The sequence below is a fragment of the Talaromyces stipitatus genome, genomic scaffold (genome assembly GCF_000003125.1).
Source record: "Talaromyces stipitatus ATCC 10500 scf_1105507295555 genomic scaffold, whole genome shotgun sequence".
Classification (NCBI taxonomy): domain Eukaryota; kingdom Fungi; phylum Ascomycota; class Eurotiomycetes; order Eurotiales; family Trichocomaceae; genus Talaromyces; species Talaromyces stipitatus.
Genome location: NW_002990116.1, coordinates 365,129 through 384,583, shown reverse-complemented (window position 1 = coordinate 384,583; position 19,455 = coordinate 365,129). Strand labels below are relative to the sequence as shown.

At 47.1% G+C, this 19,455-nt stretch overlaps 6 protein-coding genes across 6 annotated transcripts, besides 1 other annotated feature; 3 read left to right on the top strand and 3 right to left on the bottom strand.

Annotated features, from left to right (window-relative positions):
* Positions 1–593: 593 nt before the first annotated feature.
* TSTA_112470 (magnesium dependent phosphatase, putative) lies at positions 594–1,714 on the top strand (the record flags this gene model as incomplete). Its single annotated transcript, XM_002481360.1, has 3 exons — positions 594–622; positions 705–1,174; positions 1,225–1,714. Exons 2-3 carry the CDS (start codon positions 978–980, stop codon positions 1,712–1,714), a joined length of 687 nt encoding a protein of 228 aa, XP_002481405.1. The 5' UTR covers positions 594–622; positions 705–977.
* On the bottom strand, positions 1,696–3,106 carry TSTA_112460 (uncharacterized protein). The gene is made up of 3 exons (XM_002481359.1): positions 2,826–3,106; positions 2,626–2,766; positions 1,696–2,569 (listed from the first exon to the last, which is right to left on the bottom strand). Exons 1-3 carry the CDS (start codon positions 3,000–3,002, stop codon positions 1,805–1,807), a joined length of 1,083 nt encoding a protein of 360 aa, XP_002481404.1. The 5' UTR covers positions 3,003–3,106; the 3' UTR covers positions 1,696–1,804.
* Positions 3,107–3,758: 652 nt separating this feature from the next.
* Positions 3,759–3,790: a microsatellite.
* Positions 3,791–3,937: 147 nt separating this feature from the next.
* TSTA_112450 (transferase hexapeptide domain protein) lies at positions 3,938–5,038 on the top strand (the record flags this gene model as incomplete). Its single annotated transcript, XM_002481358.1, has 2 exons — positions 3,938–4,739; positions 5,002–5,038. The coding sequence occupies exons 1-2, from the start codon at positions 4,018–4,020 to the stop codon at positions 5,036–5,038; spliced, it is 759 nt and encodes a 252-aa protein (XP_002481403.1). The 5' UTR covers positions 3,938–4,017.
* A 101-nt stretch (positions 5,039–5,139) lies between these two features.
* TSTA_112440 (filament-forming protein (Tpr/p270), putative) lies at positions 5,140–11,183 on the bottom strand (the record flags this gene model as incomplete). The annotated part of the gene is made up of 2 exons (XM_002481357.1): positions 5,140–10,841; positions 10,892–11,183. The coding sequence occupies 2 exons, from the start codon at positions 11,181–11,183 to the stop codon at positions 5,140–5,142; spliced, it is 5,994 nt and encodes a 1,997-aa protein (XP_002481402.1).
* Positions 11,184–11,607: 424 nt separating this feature from the next.
* On the top strand, positions 11,608–13,570 carry TSTA_112430 (transcription initiation factor TFIIE, beta subunit, putative). Its single transcript, XM_002481356.1, has 2 exons — positions 11,608–11,907; positions 11,929–13,570. Exons 1-2 carry the CDS (start codon positions 11,806–11,808, stop codon positions 12,676–12,678), a joined length of 852 nt encoding a protein of 283 aa, XP_002481401.1. The 5' UTR covers positions 11,608–11,805; the 3' UTR covers positions 12,679–13,570.
* On the bottom strand, positions 13,042–16,210 carry TSTA_112420 (uncharacterized protein; the record flags this gene model as incomplete). Its single annotated transcript, XM_002481355.1, has 3 exons — positions 13,042–13,570; positions 14,708–14,801; positions 14,827–16,210. 3 exons carry the CDS (start codon positions 16,208–16,210, stop codon positions 13,042–13,044), a joined length of 2,007 nt encoding a protein of 668 aa, XP_002481400.1.
* Positions 16,211–19,455: the final 3,245 nt, after the last annotated feature.

Here is a 19,455-nt window from a genome sequence, read left to right as displayed (position 1 = left end):
TGGACAAGTGGCCATGGCAAATTTGCAGAGTGGAAAATGGGGGAAAAGAGTGGGCCAGATCGGGTACCGAATGGGTCTGACGCCTCCCTCTTCCTACAGTCTACCGAGTGCCTAACACAGACGTATGAAACAGAAATTGCCCAGTTCATGGCGTTCGATGCTGAGGGTCGACGTAGAGCCTCTTAGCTGATGCTTGCCGGTCATCAGGTATAGCCGTTCTACTCACGTGTGCAATGTGTGATAGTATCGAGCTGGAGGTACAACCCTACATGGGACTACGTATGAGTGAGTTAGCCTCGTTTCGGGACCTAAAGCGAGGATCAGTGCAATATACGAATACCCGGACATATGGATATATTATCCTTATTCTCGTCCAGCTACATGACGTTGGGGATGGCCACCAGCTTCAAGATTTTCTCACTTCCCCACTGACGAACCGGGAACTGTTGTCAGCTAAGCCTGAACCTGGGAATATTCAGCGGCCGCTACTGCTGCTTTAGAGTCTGCAGTAGGTTTCGGGGTCTAATTATCCAGACTGTCGCAGCTAGTCGTACGGAGTACTTGTACTAACAATAGTTCTGTCGTGCCCTGTTTGATCTAGAAGAGGGATCCCGGTGATGTCGTAAGTAATGTGCCGAGCATTGACTACGTGCTCTCCTTGCTTCTGTCGTTATATTGGTTACGGTACATTAAGTTGTTGGCAGTTCTACCGCCTTGATTCCGTGTCCGTATCTATGATAGAAACCACCTTTCCCGGCTTCCAGTGCGGAATGTGATTGGCCAGAATCGAGGAAAAAAGAACTGTGGGGCGTACCTAAGCCTCCTAAAGTTTAGCCTGGAGCGATAAGGCTCGCTGATATCAAATCGGACCAGCTTGATTCACCCTGTACATACTCACTTGTGCAAAAAGAAAAATAGTACATGTTGTTTGCAGGTACATACTCTGATCACATAGCATTTAAATATACAGTGCAAACATGCTCCGCCGTCAAAAATCATATCACTCCTTCCCCCCTGAAGAACCCTCGAATGCGCCCTCCACCTTTAACGACAAACTCCCGCTACCAAAACTCATCGTCTTCGATCTCGACTACACCCTATGGCCATTTTGGGTAGATACGCATGTCAGCGCCCCTGTGAAACCCAAAGATAACAATTCACGATGTGTCGATAAGTCAGTACACTCTCCATCTGTCAACAACCCTATCTCTCTAACATGAACAGATGGGGAGAATCATTCGCTTTCTACCCCGCCGTCTCCTCGATCCTTCACTCGGCGAAATCGCATAACATCCCACTCGGAATAGCCTCAAGAACACACGCCCCCGATCTTGCGCGCGACATGCTTAAAGCCCTGCACGTAATACCAACATTCACCGACAACCCCGCCGCACGGGACACGCGACGCCGCACCGTACGCGCTCTCGACTATTTCGACTACATTCAGATCTTCCCGAGCAACAAAACGCAGCATTTCACGCGCCTACATCAATCAAGCAACATACCGTACGATCAAATGTTATTCTTTGACGATGAGGCGCGCAACAGAAATGTGCAGACGGAGCTGGGTGTTACGTTTTGTTTAGTTAGAGACGGGATGACGAAAGAGGAAGTTGATAGGGGTGTGTGGGAATGGAGGAAGGCTTTTGGGATAAAACCTGGAGATCAGCCGGGGGATTTGGAGGAGAGGGAGGTTAGTCGGTTTGATGAGTGATTTATAATTAGATATGTGTCATATAGGTTTAGATGCATGTTATGATACCCACTATACATAACCAGCGAGCGGCACAATAGGAGGGAAGATCTATTGGTCCTGCATATCAACATTTTCTACCCCGTGAGCTCGGTAGAATTTTAACATCGTCTTAACCCGCGACTCTAAACATGCCCTTTGTTTCGGCCTTAACGATGGTTCCGCCTGCAGAATCCACCGCAATTTGGGCAACAATAGCATGGCACCTAGTGCACCAAGGGCATACTTTTTATCAACGACTCGATCTTGACTCATTCTATGGGGATGATAATCATCGTCATCATCCTCATCCTCATCATTCTCGTACTTCTTCAGCGGGCCAATATAAAAGTTCACCGACGCAAGGACTTCATCCACCATCTGCTCACAAGCCTGATCTGCCGCAGCGACTTTCGAATACAGACGCAACAGCGCCGCGCATCGTGATATAACGATATTGGTCATAATCCTCATGTACCGGTAATGGTTCCAATCCTGCGCTACAGCCAGCGAGGGGTACTTGTCCTCCCAGTCCGGATAGTATAGAAAGATGTCTAGAACCTTCTTTCTGGGTTGACAGCTCGCGGGGACGTCGTTTACCCATCGTGAGAGGTCCCCCTCAAGTTGCAAGGCTAGTGACATCAACAGTGTGATTTTCTGCACGTCAAACCCGGAGCAGAGATTGATAGCTTCTAGTCGCAAGCGCAGATAAGCGAGTCCCGTTGTGAATGAAGCTAGGGTGTTGGTAGGATGCATATCACAGGGTGGACGGATAGATTTCGAAATCTCAAGAAGTTCTCTCATTGCCTCCAAGTCACCGCCGAGGACTACTGCTGCCTAGATATACCTAATCAGTATTTTTACTTCTAATCATCGCCAAAGGGAGGGCATACAAGTCTATAGTAGAACTGATGAAGACAAAATAGAGAAATACCACTATGCAGCAAGTCCGGTCCTCGGTGTTGAAGCAACTGCGCAAGACCAATGAAATGGGTCTTCAGCGGTGACCTATAAGCTTTGACGCTACTAAGATTCTTCAATTAATCAGTATAACTGACTCATCTACTCCAAATCAAAGGAAATAAAAGCTCACCTCAAACATTGACAACAACATAACCGTTAATAGCGTAGCATCAGACTTGCTCTCCTCCGGATCATCCAACGCTGCTCGCGCCAGTGAAACAGCGGCTGCAAAGTTCGTCTCTGAAGCAACCTCCATCTCCTTGCTTTGAGAAACAAACGAATAGAATCGGTTACAAGTAGCGGACATGGCGTGTTTGAGACCTGAGTTGTCGGCTGAACCATTTATGATCGATATGCAACTGTCTAGATAATTATCTGAAGACAGGTTCGTATCATACGGTTTCCCGAGAGCTATTTTGAAGAGGAGAATGGTCGCTGAAAGAAAAGACTCATCGTCTTTCGTTGACGGTGATTTTGCACGCTTGGAAGGTTTGGCTGTTGGCACAACGGGATCGGGATGAGCTGCTTTTCTGATTCGCGTTGACCGCCTCTTACCAACGCCTGTCTCGTGTCTGAGCCGTATGTCGAAGATATCCGGATAGCCTGTACATTTCTGACTTGCATTTTTGCAACGAAGACATTCTGGCTTTTCTTCGTCACACTGAGAATATCAATGTCAGTACCATTATCATCGATGGAAATACATATACTCCAGCCGGTATTCACCTTGACTTTGAGCCGCTTGCATCTATTGCATCCTGTGCTGGGCCTTCCAATATTCCCCATTCTGACCGAATTTGGGAAGTTCTATCAAATCACACGCTGAGATCTGTAAAGAAATCGCTGAATGGACCGTATAGATTCAGAGGATTAATATCGTCCAGTAATAGTGATCAATGACCAGCTGCTTGTAAGTATTGATAAGGAGATGATTCGATGCGTTACATACAACCCAGGGGGTGAGACTATAATTAGCCTCGGATCACTAGTCACGTGACCTTATGGTCATATTCTTTACAAGATCCATATGTACGAGTGCTGAGTACACGGCCGTTAAATAAAAACACACACACACACACACACACACACACACACGAGTGCTGAGTTGACAAGATTGTTGAATGGTGAAGCCCCAAGGACACGGAGTGGGTCTGTTTCTCCGCAGATGACGGATTCCGATTGGCCCACTGGAAGATCTCCGCGATATGTTAAGCTTCTCTCATCGACCTCAACTAAAACATCACGGATGCTTCTTTTCGATGCTCGATGCTTAACAGTATCATTTCAACTAACTGCTATATAATCCTTTGCCGAACAGAACAATGGCATCGACAAGTTCATCAACATACCTAAAACCACCCCCATCAGCATCCACTTCCACCCAACGACAACGCGTCTCCTCATCCTCAGCATCAGGTCCAGCTCCTCCACCCCGTGCCCCTGTCTCTGTACACTCGACAACTACCGTCTCCGAAACCACGGCTTTCCATGGCACGTACCCCATAACAATCGGGTCGGGCACCGTCATCCACCCTCGCGTGAGAATCCAGGCTTTCGAAGGACCCGTACAAATCGGGGATGGCTGCATCATTGGCGAAAAGACTATAATCGGCGATATCAAGGAGTCAACGAGCGCGCCCACTTCAACATCAGATGGAATATTAACGCGAATATCATCCTCAGTGGTCATAGGACCCCAAACCACAATCCGTACAGGAGCATACATCCGTTCCGCCGCCGTGGTCGATTCATTAGCAACTATAAACCGCCACGCGACCATTGGCTCGCATAGCAAGATTTGTTCTCAATGTGAAATCTCAGAGGGGACTGTCGTGGAGGATTGGATGGTTATCTGGGCTGCTGGGACAGGTAGCATTGGACAGAGAAAAAGGCGACGGTTCGTCGGTCCAGCTGCAGAGGAGCATGGTGGACATCGGCCGAATGCGAAACGAATCGAGGATGCGAGATTATTGGTATTGCATAAGGAGCGTGAAGGGCTTGCGAAGATGATTAGTTTATCTACTAGTGGGGGCAGTAAACGAAGGTGATAATTGATCATCCAACCGATCAGTCTTACGTGTTATGATTTTGTCTCATTTTGATATACCCCATAGAAGCTACAAATCGTTGGAATGGTTGTGACAATTGTCAAGGTATCTAGTTATTTTTTTCGCTCCACATTGAGTAGTTGTACAATCCAGTAGGTATGCTTGCTCAAAACCACAAGGCAACCTTATACAATGTATACATCCTTTCTCCCTTCCCCAGGCAAATCTCCTCGATACTAGATCCATGCGAAAATGAAGTGCAACCCCGAACAACGCCCACATACCCTATGTGTAAAAGAAAAAATATTGCTCATTAATACAAAACATCAAGTCGCAATATATAATTTTATAACAAAGGAGATTCTTTGTTTTGTTGATATGCTTGTGTCTTTCCGTTCATGATCCCCGGTTATGTCCCCCCCCGCCTCTGATTCTCTTTCCTGCGCCACCGGCGTCGCCAGCAGTTGTCTCGCTACCATCTTCACGTGGTCGCTTGTTGCCCTGAGGGATGAATTGACGTGCTCCAGCATTCAGACCACCTCTGTTACCACCAGAAATTTCTTGCGACTGGTCGGCATTCTGAGGTGCATTGGTCTGGCCATGTTGACCACCACGGCCACGCCCTCGTCCTCGTGTCATACCAGTACCGCGCTGGCTTTGGACTTGACCTTGCTGTGACTGATCTGTGGGTTGGGCTCCACCAACATTTTGACTACCTCCGCGTCCGCCACCTCGTCCTCGTGCAACTGGAAGCCCAGACTGGAGAGCTCTCAATGTAGCCGGACCAGGCCCGACATGGTTACCAACACCTCCAGCTGGGGGTTTTGGAGGTATAGAAGCCTGTTGGTTTGGTTGAGTCGCCTGGTTCTGTCTATCCTGCTTTATTACTGCGAATGGATTTGCAACATTCTGTGGCTGAGTCGCTTGAGTTTGAGGACCTTGTTGGCCCTCTTTGATTGCTGCAAAGGGGCTCGCTGCTTGTTGCTGCTGTTGGGGTTGAGCTAGGACCTCTGCGGCTGCCGGGGTAGCAACAGGAACTGCAGCTGGGGTAGCAGCTGTAGCAGCGGGAGTGGGAGCGGGAATGGGCGCAACCTTATTAGTGACAACTGAGGGTGTAGAGACAGGTGTCTGAGCCTGTGCTACCGGTGCAGGAGTGGATGGTTTCGCTGGGGTTGTCGGAGCAGCTGGAGGTGCCTTTGCATCTTTGGCAACCTCCCACACTTCCCGGACGGGCTTCTCTGGGGTCTCAGAGGCAGCCTTCTGCACAACCTGGAGTTTCGCCATAGCTGTCTTAGCACGCGACTCGAGCATACTGATTTTAACGGCAATCTTCTTGTCGTTTAACTCAACAGCTGATTTGACTTTCTCTTCGATAGTCTCATCTGACACTTTCTTGAGACGCTCTCGCTCCTCTGCAAGTTTACTCTCAAGCTCGGCTGTAGCTTCGAGACTTGGGGCAACCGCCGCAGCCTGGTTCCGAGCTTCCTGTTGCAATTGCGCTTTCACTTTGTTAACCTGTTGTTGAATGTTGCGCTTAATAATATCCTTGATTGTCTCATTCTTAGCGACAAGATCTTTGGCTTGAGCGTCGGTAAGCTCAGGCAATTCGCCAGTTTCAGCCTTTGCAGGAGTACCGGGTATTGTGACTTCTGTAGTTTGACCGGCTTCTTGAGGCGCTTGCCGCTGCTGCGATTTAAGAGCCTCCAGTTCTTGCTGGTGGTTTCTGCGAAGCTCCGCAACTTTAGTGTTGTATGCTTCTTTCATCTTGTCGGACCGTTCCTTAAGCTTCGTGTCAAACTGGGCTTCTTTCTCAGCCAAAGCAGCTTCCAGACGAGCAACCTTTTCTTCAAGAGCCTTAATCTTTTCCTCATTGCCTGGAGAAGTTGAAGGTGCAGGCTGGGGCACGGCAGGAGTGACAGAGGCGGGCTCAACTTCCATTGCTGTAGTTTGTTGCTCAACTGGCGTTGATTTAAGCTGGTTGAGCTCTTCCCGCGCTTTCGTGAGTTCCTGCTGAATGACTTCCTTCTCTTGTTGAACTGCATTCAATTCAGATTGCTTTGCGTTGATGCGACCACTGAGTTCCTTGGAACGCTTTACAAATTGTTCGGTAAGCTTGCTGCGCAGTTCAGCTTTACTTTCCTCTGCAGTCTTTGCGAGTTGCTCCGGGAAGCCGTCCACTTGTTTTTGCAATGTGTCACGTGCTTCAATAGCCTCATCACGCTCCTTCTCCAAAGTTGAGAGCTTCTCTTTAAGGTTCTCCATTTCTGTGGGATCGACGCGATCGTACTTCTGTAAGATGTTCTCGGTGCGTTGTTGCCAACGATCACGGTCAGCATGAATGAGTTTCATCTCTTCATCTTTAGTTTCGACAAGATTCTCTAATTCTCGGATTTTGTTTTGAAGAGGTTCGATTCGTTGGACGAGCTCATCCACTCGAGTCGATTTCTCTGCGAGGGCTGCTTCCGCCTGTCTGGCTTGGTTGCGCAATGTAACACTGCTCTCACGGAAGACGTTGAGTTCATTCAAGGTCTCAACAAGTTTGTTATGGCTGAGACTTTGGTGATCACTGTCAGCAGTAGCACGGCGTTGCTGTTCCAGTTTGAGTCGTGTGTCGTCTAACTGAGATTGCGCGTAGTCCAACTGTTGACGCAGACGCTTGCTCTCTTGAGTAGACAAGTGATATTGAACGTCAACAATCTCCTTTTCTCTTCGAAGATATTTAATGACCTCTTGAAGAGACTCAAGACTCGAGCCTGTGCCCTGACCTTCCTCCTCTTCCGCAGTAATGTTTGCACGATCTCTTTGCAAAGCCGTAATCTGTTTCGTAATGTTCTCGAGTTGATTGTGTAGAAGAGTATTCTGGTGTAGTACTTCCTCCCGACGTTTCTGCAGATCGGAGATTTCCCTCTCAAAACGGTCCTTTTGTTCACTCCAGCTCTCCTCCTTCTGCACCAAATCTTTCTTGGCATTCTCAGCCTGAGTTTTGACGTCGACTATTTCAAGGCGCAGTTGATTTGCTTCGGACCGGACAGTTTGCAACTGTTTGGCGGCTTCAGCATGCTTAACAAGCTCGCTCTCGTAGTTTTGCTGCGCATGTTGAGCGATTTCAGCTTGTGCCTGTACACTCTGTTCATAAGTCCTTGCATTTTCAAGCTGTCGTTCAGCTTCATCCTTGAGCCGTGAGATTTCAGATTCGTAGATGGTTTTCTGTTCTTCAACACGTCGTGAAATTTCGCTCTGTTCATCGCGCAACTTGGACAGTTCGTTGTTGGTGGTAATAAGCTCAGAAGAAATTTCTTCAACGCGTTTCTCAAGTTCCACAATCCTCCCGTTCTTTCCTTCCAAAAGTTGCTCGGTTTCTTGACGATATTCTTCCTGCGTCTCGGTAACCGATTGTAGGCGCTCTTCTGTTGCTTGACTGATTGCCTTGTAATCCTCTACTTGCTCCTTTGCGTGCTCCAGATCCGTTCTAGCTAGTTCAAGATCTCGCTTCAGCTCTGATACTTCGATTGCTAACTCTTGTTCCCGTGTGAGACCGCTGGTAGGCGCTTGCTCCGTGTCTGTCGTTGGTAGTGTTGTAGTTGGAGCAGCACTAGGCTTAGAATGCAGGACTTGGAGTTTTTCTTCAGCGGTCTTGAGCTCAACGGTGAGTTCATCAACTCTCGTTTGGAGATGGTCGCGTGTCGTCTTAACACCAATCAATTCTTCACGAACAGAACTGAGACTTGTAACTAGATCATCGATTCGCTTTTGAGACTGTTCATGTTCATATTCACGACGTAAAGCTGCGCGTTTAGCATCTTCAACCTCATCATTCAACTTCCGTTTTGTGGACTGCAGTTCGGTCTCGAGGGATTCGACACTGTGTTGGAGGCGACGACGGCTTTCAGCATCGGTATGTTCACGTTCGTTGAGTATATTCTGCAGGTTAGTATTCAGGGACTCCAATCGGCCGCGTTCGTTCCTGAGCGATTCGTTGTCGTCGATTAGCCGCTTTTCGATGCTCTTCCACAAATCCTTCTCTGCCTTGAGGTTGGCATTTTCACGTTGCAGACTATCGATCATTCCTTTAGCAGCGACTAGATCCTCGGCAGCTTGCTGTGTCTTGATATCTTGACGGTTAACATTTTCCAGCAAGCTCGAATATCGTTTCTGAATCTCTACGTTTTCATTCTTGAGCAGATCAAAGTTATTTTGCAGTAACTCAGTTCTTTGGGCTGCTGCACCAAGTTGACTAGTCAATCGACTAATCTCACTCATGAGTTCACTGTTCTTCCGAGAAAGGTCATTCACTTGTTGTTTGAGTGCAGAATGATCAGTTGCTGTTTCTTGACGGAAGGTATCGAAATGAGCTTGCACTTTCCGAAGTAAGTCTGCATAATCGGTGCCATCAGCAGCTTGCTCTGGCATTGTGGGAGGTGCTGAACCAAGAGGAACCGACTGAGAGAAAATAGCGTTGTCACCCGCAGCTTGACCTCTGCGCATGAGCATACTACGGAATGTATCCCGTTCCTTGACGTAGCTCTTAGTTTGCGCAGTAAGATTCATGATCTCATCACGATAAGTCTGAACTCGAATGCGCAGTTCTTTGAGCTCCTCCTGATCTTGTTGGTAAGATGATTCTCTTTCACGGGCTTCTTGGCTCTCCATTCTGTCGCCCAATTCCCGGAGCATTCGGCGAAGTGTGACATTCTGCTCCTGTAGCTCCGAAAGGTCCTTGAAAGTAGTGAGATTCTGCGTGATGAAGCGGCCTGTGGCATTGAGAGAAGCCATGGATTCTTCAATCTCATTGCGAGCGAGCTTTACCAATTCCTCCCGATCGTATTCTTGGTCCTCTCTTGAAAGGGCGACTTCGAGCACCAGGACCTTGACCTGTGCGCTGAGATCCCGTAGTTGCTGTCGAAGGATTTCAGTTTCTTTTGAAAGGCCCTCCACTTGGCCGCGCCATTTCCTTGCCTCACGTGTCGCTTCATCCCGCTCCTTCCCGGAGGTCTCGAGGACCTCTGACATTTCGACAACCGCATTCTCAAGTCTGGCGTGATCTGCACGCAGTTCGTCAATTTCGGGCTTGCTGGATTCTAGATCCTGCACCATTTCGTCAAGAGTAGCTTTGAGCTCCGCATTGTTACGTTGCTCAGCTACAAGCTGGCTTCTTACTCGATCATACTCGGTGTATAATTGTGTCAAAGTCAGTCCACCGCGGCCCCTGGATGTACGTGGAGAGAATGTGCCCACAGGTGTCGATGCGCGAATTGGTGTAGATGGTCCACCATTCATAGGACCAGGGCTAAATGGTGCTTGCATTTCCACTTGGCTCAATTTGGCTTCCAGCTCGGCAACCTTGCGTTCAGCAGCCTCCTTGTCTGAATGTTCAGTCTCAATCTCAGCCCGGAGCCTCGAGATCTCCTCTGCCGCATCATCACGTGCCTTCTCCAGAGCAATCTGGCACTCTTGCACACGCTGTTTAGCGGTTGCCGCTGCATTGCCTTGTAGCTCAGCCAAACGGTTCGCGCTTTCAAGTTCAATACGAAGTGACTCAGAAGTCGACGTAGCCTCCTCCCTAAGTGACTGCATAGCAGCAATTGACTCCTCATATTTGTGCTCAACGTCATCTAGACGGCTCTTCAATGTATTTTCGCTGCGCCGGAGTTGATCAATGGTTGAGCTAGCTTCTTCGATTTCTCGTTGAAGTTCAGCGACTCTGGCATTTTTCTCCTTGCGGAATTTAAGGTACTCAGCGGACTTCGCTTTGAGCTCGGTTTCAAAGTATTCGTTATTTTTCTTGGTCAACTCGAGTTCCTGTTCCAGACTTTGCTCTCGGAAGCGGGCACTAGTGGACGCGGAGTTTGCTGCTTGAAGGTTTTGCTCTGCAGTAGAGAGTTGTCGTCTAAGTTCAACGGTCTTCTGATGAGTAGCCGTAAGCTCCTCGGACAACTTATCGTAGGCGGTAGTCTTGGACTCGAGGAGAGCCAAAGTATCGCGGTTCGAACTCTCAAGAGATGAGATGCGTGATTTCAGACCGTTGACTTCGGACTCATTCGACGTACTGAACGACTTGAGTGTTGCGATTTCGGATTCGAGATTCGATTTGGCATTTTCTGTGGTCAAGTTAGACAAGTCGGGTATGTATTCGGCAAATATTACTAACCGGACTGCTGTAGACGAGTGCGCAACGTTGATGTTTCGTTCAACCCTTTCTCAACAGAACTCTTCAAGACTTTGATCTTCGACTCGCTGGCACGGACGGCATTCTCCAGTTCAACTTCAAGTCGAAGCTTATCTGATTTCAGGTCATCGAATTCTCGAGCCTTGACCGTTATACTCTGTAACAACTGGTTCACGAGATCAACTGTCGGAGCTTGTGCAAGTGTCGTCAGTGTATCTTCGGCGATGCCGTAGTGGGACGCGAGAAACGGAATCTCTATGGTAGCTGAAGCCATGTTGAGTTTCCAGTAGCCTCAACAGGCTTCTAACAAAGGGGCAGTAATTGCGATCCCAGTATCGTAGGCACTTTATGAGATATGAGACTTAAGATCTCAATCGAAAGGTAAAGTGAGCGACGGTGACTGACACGAACGGGCGCGTATGTGCAATGTTTGTTGTTTAGCACACAGCGCGCGATGAGCATCAATACATAACTCGTATTGACAAGGGCGCGGATGGTGTAATAATTGAAAAGAAAAATAAGAAAAATAAAATGGAATGAAAGTAAGGTGGCCGGCTGTCGACAGAGCGATATGCCGTGTGGTTGAGTTCGAGAAACTACTTTCAGTTACAGAGCTTAGCCTAGCTTCAGGTCGACACATAGTCACGTGATGTCATTGCCTTATGATGTAGGCGACTCAAAAGGTCATCTCCGACTCAGACTCTACTTGGGATTCACCATCTATTGCTCCTTATTCGTATCGCAAGACTATTTCCATTCTTAAGTGTCCTGGTAAATGAGACAGGTTTCAGGCATCCAACACCATTCGTTCATTTCTCTCCTTTCCAACCTTGGAGAAGTACTAATCACTGGACTATCACTCTTTTAACCTGTTCACAAGCATTTAAGAGGTCATCATGTCTTATCTCCAGCAACAAATCAATAACTTCAATTCCAGCGTCGTCTCATCCGCGGGACGCCTACCACAACAGAAGCGCATCATCGGCAACAGCCAGCCTGTATCGTCAACTTCCTCACAGCCTACATCCAACCCAGGCACCCCAGGCCCAGCACGCCGCCATGAGCCAGCAAACGTCGTATACTCGCAACCTGCTGATACCGGTACGGGCAAGGATATCATGACTAATGTTCTTTATGCGATTCAAAAAATGAAAGAGAAGAATGCACCGCTCACTTTCGAGGATATCGTTGGGTATTTGTCTTTACAAGATCGACGGCACGATCAAGGCTACGTTCATGCACTACGAAGCATTCTTCAAGTCCACGACAAAGTGAATTATGATCCAACAGGAGCCGATGGAAAGGGCACATTCAGTTTCCGACCTCCACACAATATCCGCTCGGAGGAGCAGCTACTACAAAAGCTCCAGTCGCAGACGACAATGACGGGAATACTAGTCAAGGATCTGAAAGAAGGTTGGCCCGGTGTTGAACAAATCATCGATAAACTCGAAAGAGACGGGAAACTTCTCGTCACTCGAAATAAAAAAGATAATCACCCGAAAATGGTCTGGGCCAACGATCCATCTCTTATGCATAAGTTTGATGATGAGTTTCGGCAAATATGGGAAAAGACCAAAATACCGGACCATCAGCAAGTTATCGAAGAATTGGAAAAAGCCGGCATGATACCTACGAATAAGAACAAGGTGGTGAAGCCACGTCCCAAGGTTGAGCAGAAGAAGACGAAGAAACCTCGACGAACTGGAAAGACTACAAACACCCATATGATGGGTATCCTCCGTGACTACTCCCATTTGAAGCGTTGAGAGTTTGTCTGCTGTATTGCTTTTGGTTTGCATTGCATCGGCGTTTGATTATTTTTTAACCATTTAAGCAACATCTAACTATCGGGCGGCCTGCATGTGGGATTTACAAAAGTTGCATGTATGATCATTTATTTACCAAGTCCCTTGAGGAGGACGAAGAAAAACGAAAATGATACCCTAGAATGGAGAAAATGTATAATAGAGCTTAGATTGTCTGGTGCAAATATAGAGTTTCTTTCTTTTCTGTGCTCGTTCTAACCTCTATCCAAAAAGAAAGGGGAAAAGGAGATGGTAAGTATTATACACGATATGAAGAAGTAATCTATGCTTTTCGTGTCAGGACGAGAAAGAACCCAATCTCAATCAAGCCTTCCCATTAACAAAATCAAACCTCCTATTCGGATCCAACTTGTCGAGATACGCAACCATATCCTCAATCGTCGTAACCTTCAATCCAAACCTCTTCCCAAATTTCAGACAGGCATCCCTCCTCATCATGCCATTATTTCCCTTAACCTCAGCCACACCTTCAACGATGTCACCTTCCTCAACTAGCTCACCAATAACGCCCGCCAGACTCCGACCGGCCAACCGACACAGATCAATTGCAGCCTCCGTATGACCTCGTCGTTCCCGAACGCCACCTTCCCTGGCGCGGAGGGGTAGTATATGACCCGGTCGTCGGAAGTTCTCTGATTTAATGTTTGGGTCTGCTAGTTGTCGACATGTCAATGCACGATCGTGTGCGGATATTCCGGTTGTTACGGAAGGGTCGTTGGAGTCAATGGATATAGTGTATGCTGTGATGAGGGGGTCGGCGTTGTTGATAACCATTTGTGGGAGGAGGAGTTTGTCGGCGTGCGAGGGGAGAATTGGAGCGCAGACGTAGCCGCTGAAATATTTCGTTAGCCTTGTGTGTCTTTCTAAGCCAGACATCAAATTTGTATATACCTCGAATATCGTACTAAGAATGCCATTTGTGCCTCTGTAATGGCATCTGCGGCTATAATTAAATCTCCCTCATTCTCGCGATCTTGTGAGTCTAGCACGATCACGAACTGTCCGTTCTCTATTTGATCGAGGGCCTTATGGTTAGCTTGATTTGTCCACTTTCATTGCGCAATTGAGGCGACTTTGTAGACGATGCCCGGTATGACTCACTAAAAGCAGCGACCGCATCCTCCACGGGATCGAATGAAAGATTGTCCTCTGTGGAAGAGGGCATATTGTATATTTTATAGGTTGTATGGATAAGTACGATATTTCAGTCTCGCAAGTTGTCTTCCAATCCGTAAATGTGCCCCGAACGTTGCTTCTCCGGTGAATGTAGAATATAGCGCCGCGACCGTTGCTATCCGGTACTTCGATGCACGAGTCAATATACCGCGGTTTGTCCCTCAATGCAGATTGAATAGTGAAATCTCCGATTGAACGTATATTTAAAGGACAATTGGCATTGAACAGTTCACCCGGCCAGTATTGGTTCTGCAGAAATCAATGTACTGTAGAAGATTATTCCGAACGTCTGCGGGGTTAATGAGTCTCGAAATCGAAGCGGCGATGAATATTTCCTTGTTCTGAGTCATCAATTTGTATTCATGAAAGACCAGAAAGTCAAATAGAAAAGATTGCATAATCACGCGACTCGTTCTGATAATCTCGTACTCGGTAACTATAGAAAGATGAATAAGTGATTACCAATAGTTGTCTAGATGCCACGGCGGGGCAAAAATATCGTCCAGCATTAAGTGTTCCGCTTCGGGCCGTGATCGTATGCTCAACATGAGCCGAGGCTTACATTATCAACTTGAATGGATTGCGTTAGGTTAGAGATTGTTGGAGGAGAATGGATTACAAAAGTTTCTTGCATTGGTATCGTGTATCGTGGTCCCATTAGTTCTTGAGGTGCTCAATGCGCACATTTACATAAAATATATAGAAGCATTGTACCCAGATCTTTCAATATATAGCCAGTATATGTGTATTGCTGGCTTGATCATGCCATTCCCAAGCGACCCATCCATCTCACCTCATCCGCTTGTCGTTCAAGTGCCCTACGTATGTGACGGGCATATTCTTGTTCTCGGCGTTCCGCGGCCTCCCTTGAGCGTCGACGAGCTTGCCTTTCAGTAGAATCTACAGATTCACCATCAAGGGACATTCGATCATGGATCTCGTCGTCAGTATCCTCATCCGGATCGTTCGAGAAGCGCAGACGTCCTATACGATCTTCTGTCCATAGTAAAAGTTCATCTCCATTTAAGTTGGCGTCCGTAGGAAGTATTTTGCGAACCACATCGTTCCTCATACTGGTATCTGAAGTGAAAAATAGTCCTCGGACTTGATCCGACTCGTCGATGTTATTACCCGGAGCAGCTATTTTGGACTGCCGTCTGCTTATGTTGATATTCCAATGCCGTCGAACCGGGGTTCGTCCATCACGTTCTACCCATTTAATATCGCCGTTTGAATCCGAAAATACAATACGAGCGCCGTGGGACGCAACAGATAACACCTTGGAACTTGCTGCGCTCTGACGGTTTTGATAGCGGGCGGATTGCATATGTGATTCGCTGTTTTCATCTTGAGGATCAGACCCATGAAAGTTCAAATCATATAGCTCCAAAGAACCTCGACCATTATATTCACCACATGCCACAACTGTGTGCTTCACCTGCCAATCGAAATTCGAGGAGACAGGAAATCTTGGAGCTGGGACTGATGCAAGCCCACATAACCGACCACCAGAGTGAATAGCAGATTGTATTTTTGGAAAGGTCCGCCGGTCGTAACAGAGTATACTGGGAAACCTTCCTGCCAAAAGAATAGTGTTGACATGTGGAGTTGGAGGATGTAATATTGACAACGGCCCGGGCTGGAATAATGGGGCATAGTCCGCACCTTTCTGATGCGGGTCGGGGCTCCGAATGCGCTGAGGTAGTTGCCCATTTGGAAGCAGCTGCAGGACTTGACAATCCGGGTGGCTGTAAAGATTAGATTTTGGTATATATTGCGCGGGCATCCTTTCACATCGAAGACTGATTTCCGCCTCTTCTTCGGGTGAAGACAGTCGAGCATCATAAATCTGGAGGCTCAATGTCGTAGCTAATGTTAATGGAACCGAATAATCTGTTTCCTGCGATAAAGCAAATATCGACCAAGCATATCGCTGTTGATGGACGACTCGTAGAGTTTCTAGGTCAACCTCGTTGAGGATATTGCCTACGGCAATATACGCTCGTCTCCGCATCGAATCTACAGTAACACACTCGCCCACATTCAGAAACTCCAGAGGAGCCGTCTTATCATTTCGCTTGGACATATCTGTGAGCAGAATGCCCGGGCTGCTCATCCCGGTAATTTTACCTTTCTGTGACTTTGCACAACTCGAATGAGAATAATTCATATCCCAGACGCAAACGGTGCCGTCATCTAGAGGAGCGATAACCCGATCTTCGCGCGCAAAGCTCCAATCCCTAAGCAGACCCACACCCTTCGCATCCCTTATGGCACCGTTAGTACCGCCGGTCATGGGCTGTTGCATCCAACTGAAAGAAATAGGCCCATTTCGAGCTATATATTCCGAATACCAATCCAGGTCTTCTGTTTCATATGAAGGATCCCATTCGGCAGCAGCTCGGCTTCTTTGCCCAATGGACGGAGCAGTAGCGTTGCCATCGCTGTCAATTACACCGGAATTGATCTGCGAATTTGGTTGTAGCAAAGTGCGCAGTGTATGAGTTCCCAGAGTACTTAAGGGTGTTAGCGACGACAGCGGCTGGGTGCCGGAGGATTGAGCCGGCGTCGACCCATCACCATTCGCTTTCGCAGAGCTTTCATAGCAGTGTAGTCTCCAGAGAACGTTGTCTCGCGATAATTCAAAGAACTTTCGTGAAACGAGTTGCAGTTTGACCTGCTCACGCGGACTGAGATCTGATTTGGAGGAATTCGATCAGCCTGGGGTGCCAACGTGGATTTGGAGTTCGTCTGGACGATGCGACGGGTGGGCTGTAACGTGGGGAGGTTAGGAATCAGGACTCACAGTCGATGATCTTGGTTAGGATCTCTACCGGAAGTTTGTCCATGAGGGAGCGAAAAGACAAGATACATGAGGGGCTTCTAATATGGAACGACCTCTCTATATGAAGTGAACTGGGATGGTTGTTCTAGGTAGACTGTTGATGCTTATAAATGGGGCAGCTCCATTGCCGTCCCCGCAGCGGCCTTACTGCCTCAGGCACTATATGAGCCACTGGCGTCAGAATATGCACTATTCTTTTTATGGAAGAAGCAGCCTAGCCTTATTCGGAAGAGATATGCATATGATTTGCATGTGGGTATTAGGGTTAGGGTGACATATATCCATCCCCCTTACCGTAAAGTTGTCTCGGGCCTCAACCCGTCACAAAGAGTTATCGTGTAAAGAAGCGAGTCCTTGCTGGGGTCCTGTAACGTTATGTAGTGCGTGATCCATTGGTCTCGGGATGCATGCTCTAGTTTACTGTGGCCGAGGAATGCACTGAGATCTCTTGTATGGCGTGGCCCATCTAAGTATTTTGTGGATGCATGATTGCAGCCTATTCGACCTACTTCTTTGAGCTGACCCAACTGACTGGAGTCAAAGATGCTTATGGAATGAGTGAATGAGCGGCCTTCACTTTATGTTCACTTGCCTGGCTGTTCCTCTTTCATGCAGGGACTCATGATCTTTCTTTTACCCAATGCTTCCTGCAGTATAGTTCCGGTTTCAGGAACACCTTGGACAATCCATTTGTGATAATGAATCATTGGATAACCCTGGAACCTTTCTTATTCGGGTCGACACAATCATATAAGTTCCCGACAGCAACAAACCACGACAAGATAGTAATAGCGAGACATTCTTTCTTTCAATGTCAAAATGCAATTGTCTATTATGGCACAACCCCATCAAGCCGTCCATTTTGGTTTGCTTGCCTTTTCAAACCACGGAGCAGGCTTATAGCGACCCTTATATCGAATACAGTAGCCGGTTCTACCGTACAATGTCCATAAACCCCTACTTTCTTTTTCATCTTCGGTCCGAATATAGACGACCGGTGTTTATGGCCACTTTCAACGACTTCTCGTAACATTGACATTCCCTACCACAGCATCCACCACTCCCACTCTCAGAACAATGATTGCGTGTCTCTCGTGAGCAAGGCACATGTCTTCTACCTGAAGGATTTGTGCCACGAGTTCCTCAAGTTCATAGATCACAACCGCTGAAGCAAGGCGATGCCATTTTGCATTTCAGCTGTAGAGTCCTTTGTCCATTGACCAGCTCGTACCGGAAACTCGTAGAAGGCCCTTTTTCAACTTCGTGCAAGCCTTCGTAGCGGATAGAGGCGGCAGAAATCAAAGAATTGCTCAATCATTTTGTGGATTATTTTATTGATCTGATATCTCAAGTACTGGAAACTTTCTTCTTACACGGGATTTTGGGGAAGTATAAATCTTCTCTCGAGTTTATTACTTTTTAGGCAGACAAGCAGGGAGTTGATACTATCAGGTTTAATCCTTAGTCCCATGCTACCTAGGTACATGTAATCGACTTAACGACTTGATACCTAAAATTGGCCGTTTCTACTGCGAAATAATGGCGTCTGCTTTCATATGCCACGGATTCGTAATGCATGCATGTAGTAATCACTCTGTATATCAGATAAGCGTGTGTCTATCACTACTTCTTTGTCGTCGTCGATGGGTAAAGTCTAGCCTATTTCCAGAGATAGAAAAGTCCACCATCGTCGGCCGTTTCTATACTGAAACTTTATACATTGATAGATCAGTTGTAGCTAGAATGCCTCATCAAAGCTCTCTCCATAAAATACAATATTAGTAAGAACCAATTATATTCTTACATCATGATTATAACTAGTATCTAATCCAAGTAGGTCGTGTCCAAGGTGGGAAAATGTAAGATTTGTAGGATAAAAATTGGCCCTGCACTCTCCAGAATGAAGCAATCAACCAGAAAATGGTTCAAGACATGATAAACTATGATATTCTTCGAGCCCCACGTGTCCATCACTTTTTCATAGACAATATAGGCCGTGGCTATATCATGTTGGATTATATGGAAGGAAGGGTAAAAGATTCACTAGAACCTGATCAGATCGAAAGAATTGCAAATATACTTGACTATCTGCATGGTCTGAAAAGAAATTCCCCTGGGAGTCTTAGCGGTGGCTGTGTCGCGGATTGCCCTGGCAGGAGAACCAGGATCTAGTTTTTCATATCAAAGAAGAAATGGAAGCATGATTCAACAGTAGATTGTTTCCAGGTCAAGGCAGGATGTCCTTTCATAACTACGACTGGGTTCTCTGCCATCTCGATGTTGCGCCAAGGAGTATTATCTAGCAGTCAGATGGTGGAATTTGTCTGGTTGACTGCGCCTCCCCGGGCTTTTCTCCGAGATTATTCGAGTTCTGGAGCAGTGGAATATTGAAAGCAAAGATGGCTCGTTTAACGGACAGCTGCTTGACACTATGAAGGCTCTTCAGGACCACGAGATTGCTCAAAAGTCCGCAATCTGTCGTGTATGGTACAATATCCAGAAAATATGTCTTGTGAGCACCCCCATACCTTCATACTCTGTGACTATTGATCTGACATTCAGTGCAGCACTAAAGATGCACTAAAAGATAAGAACAACAGAATGACAGAGAAGAAGCAGAGAATCCCTGTCCCTGGACCACCTATTCGTGATATGTCTAATACCTATCTAGGTAATGCATTGGCTCTTCTTCCGCT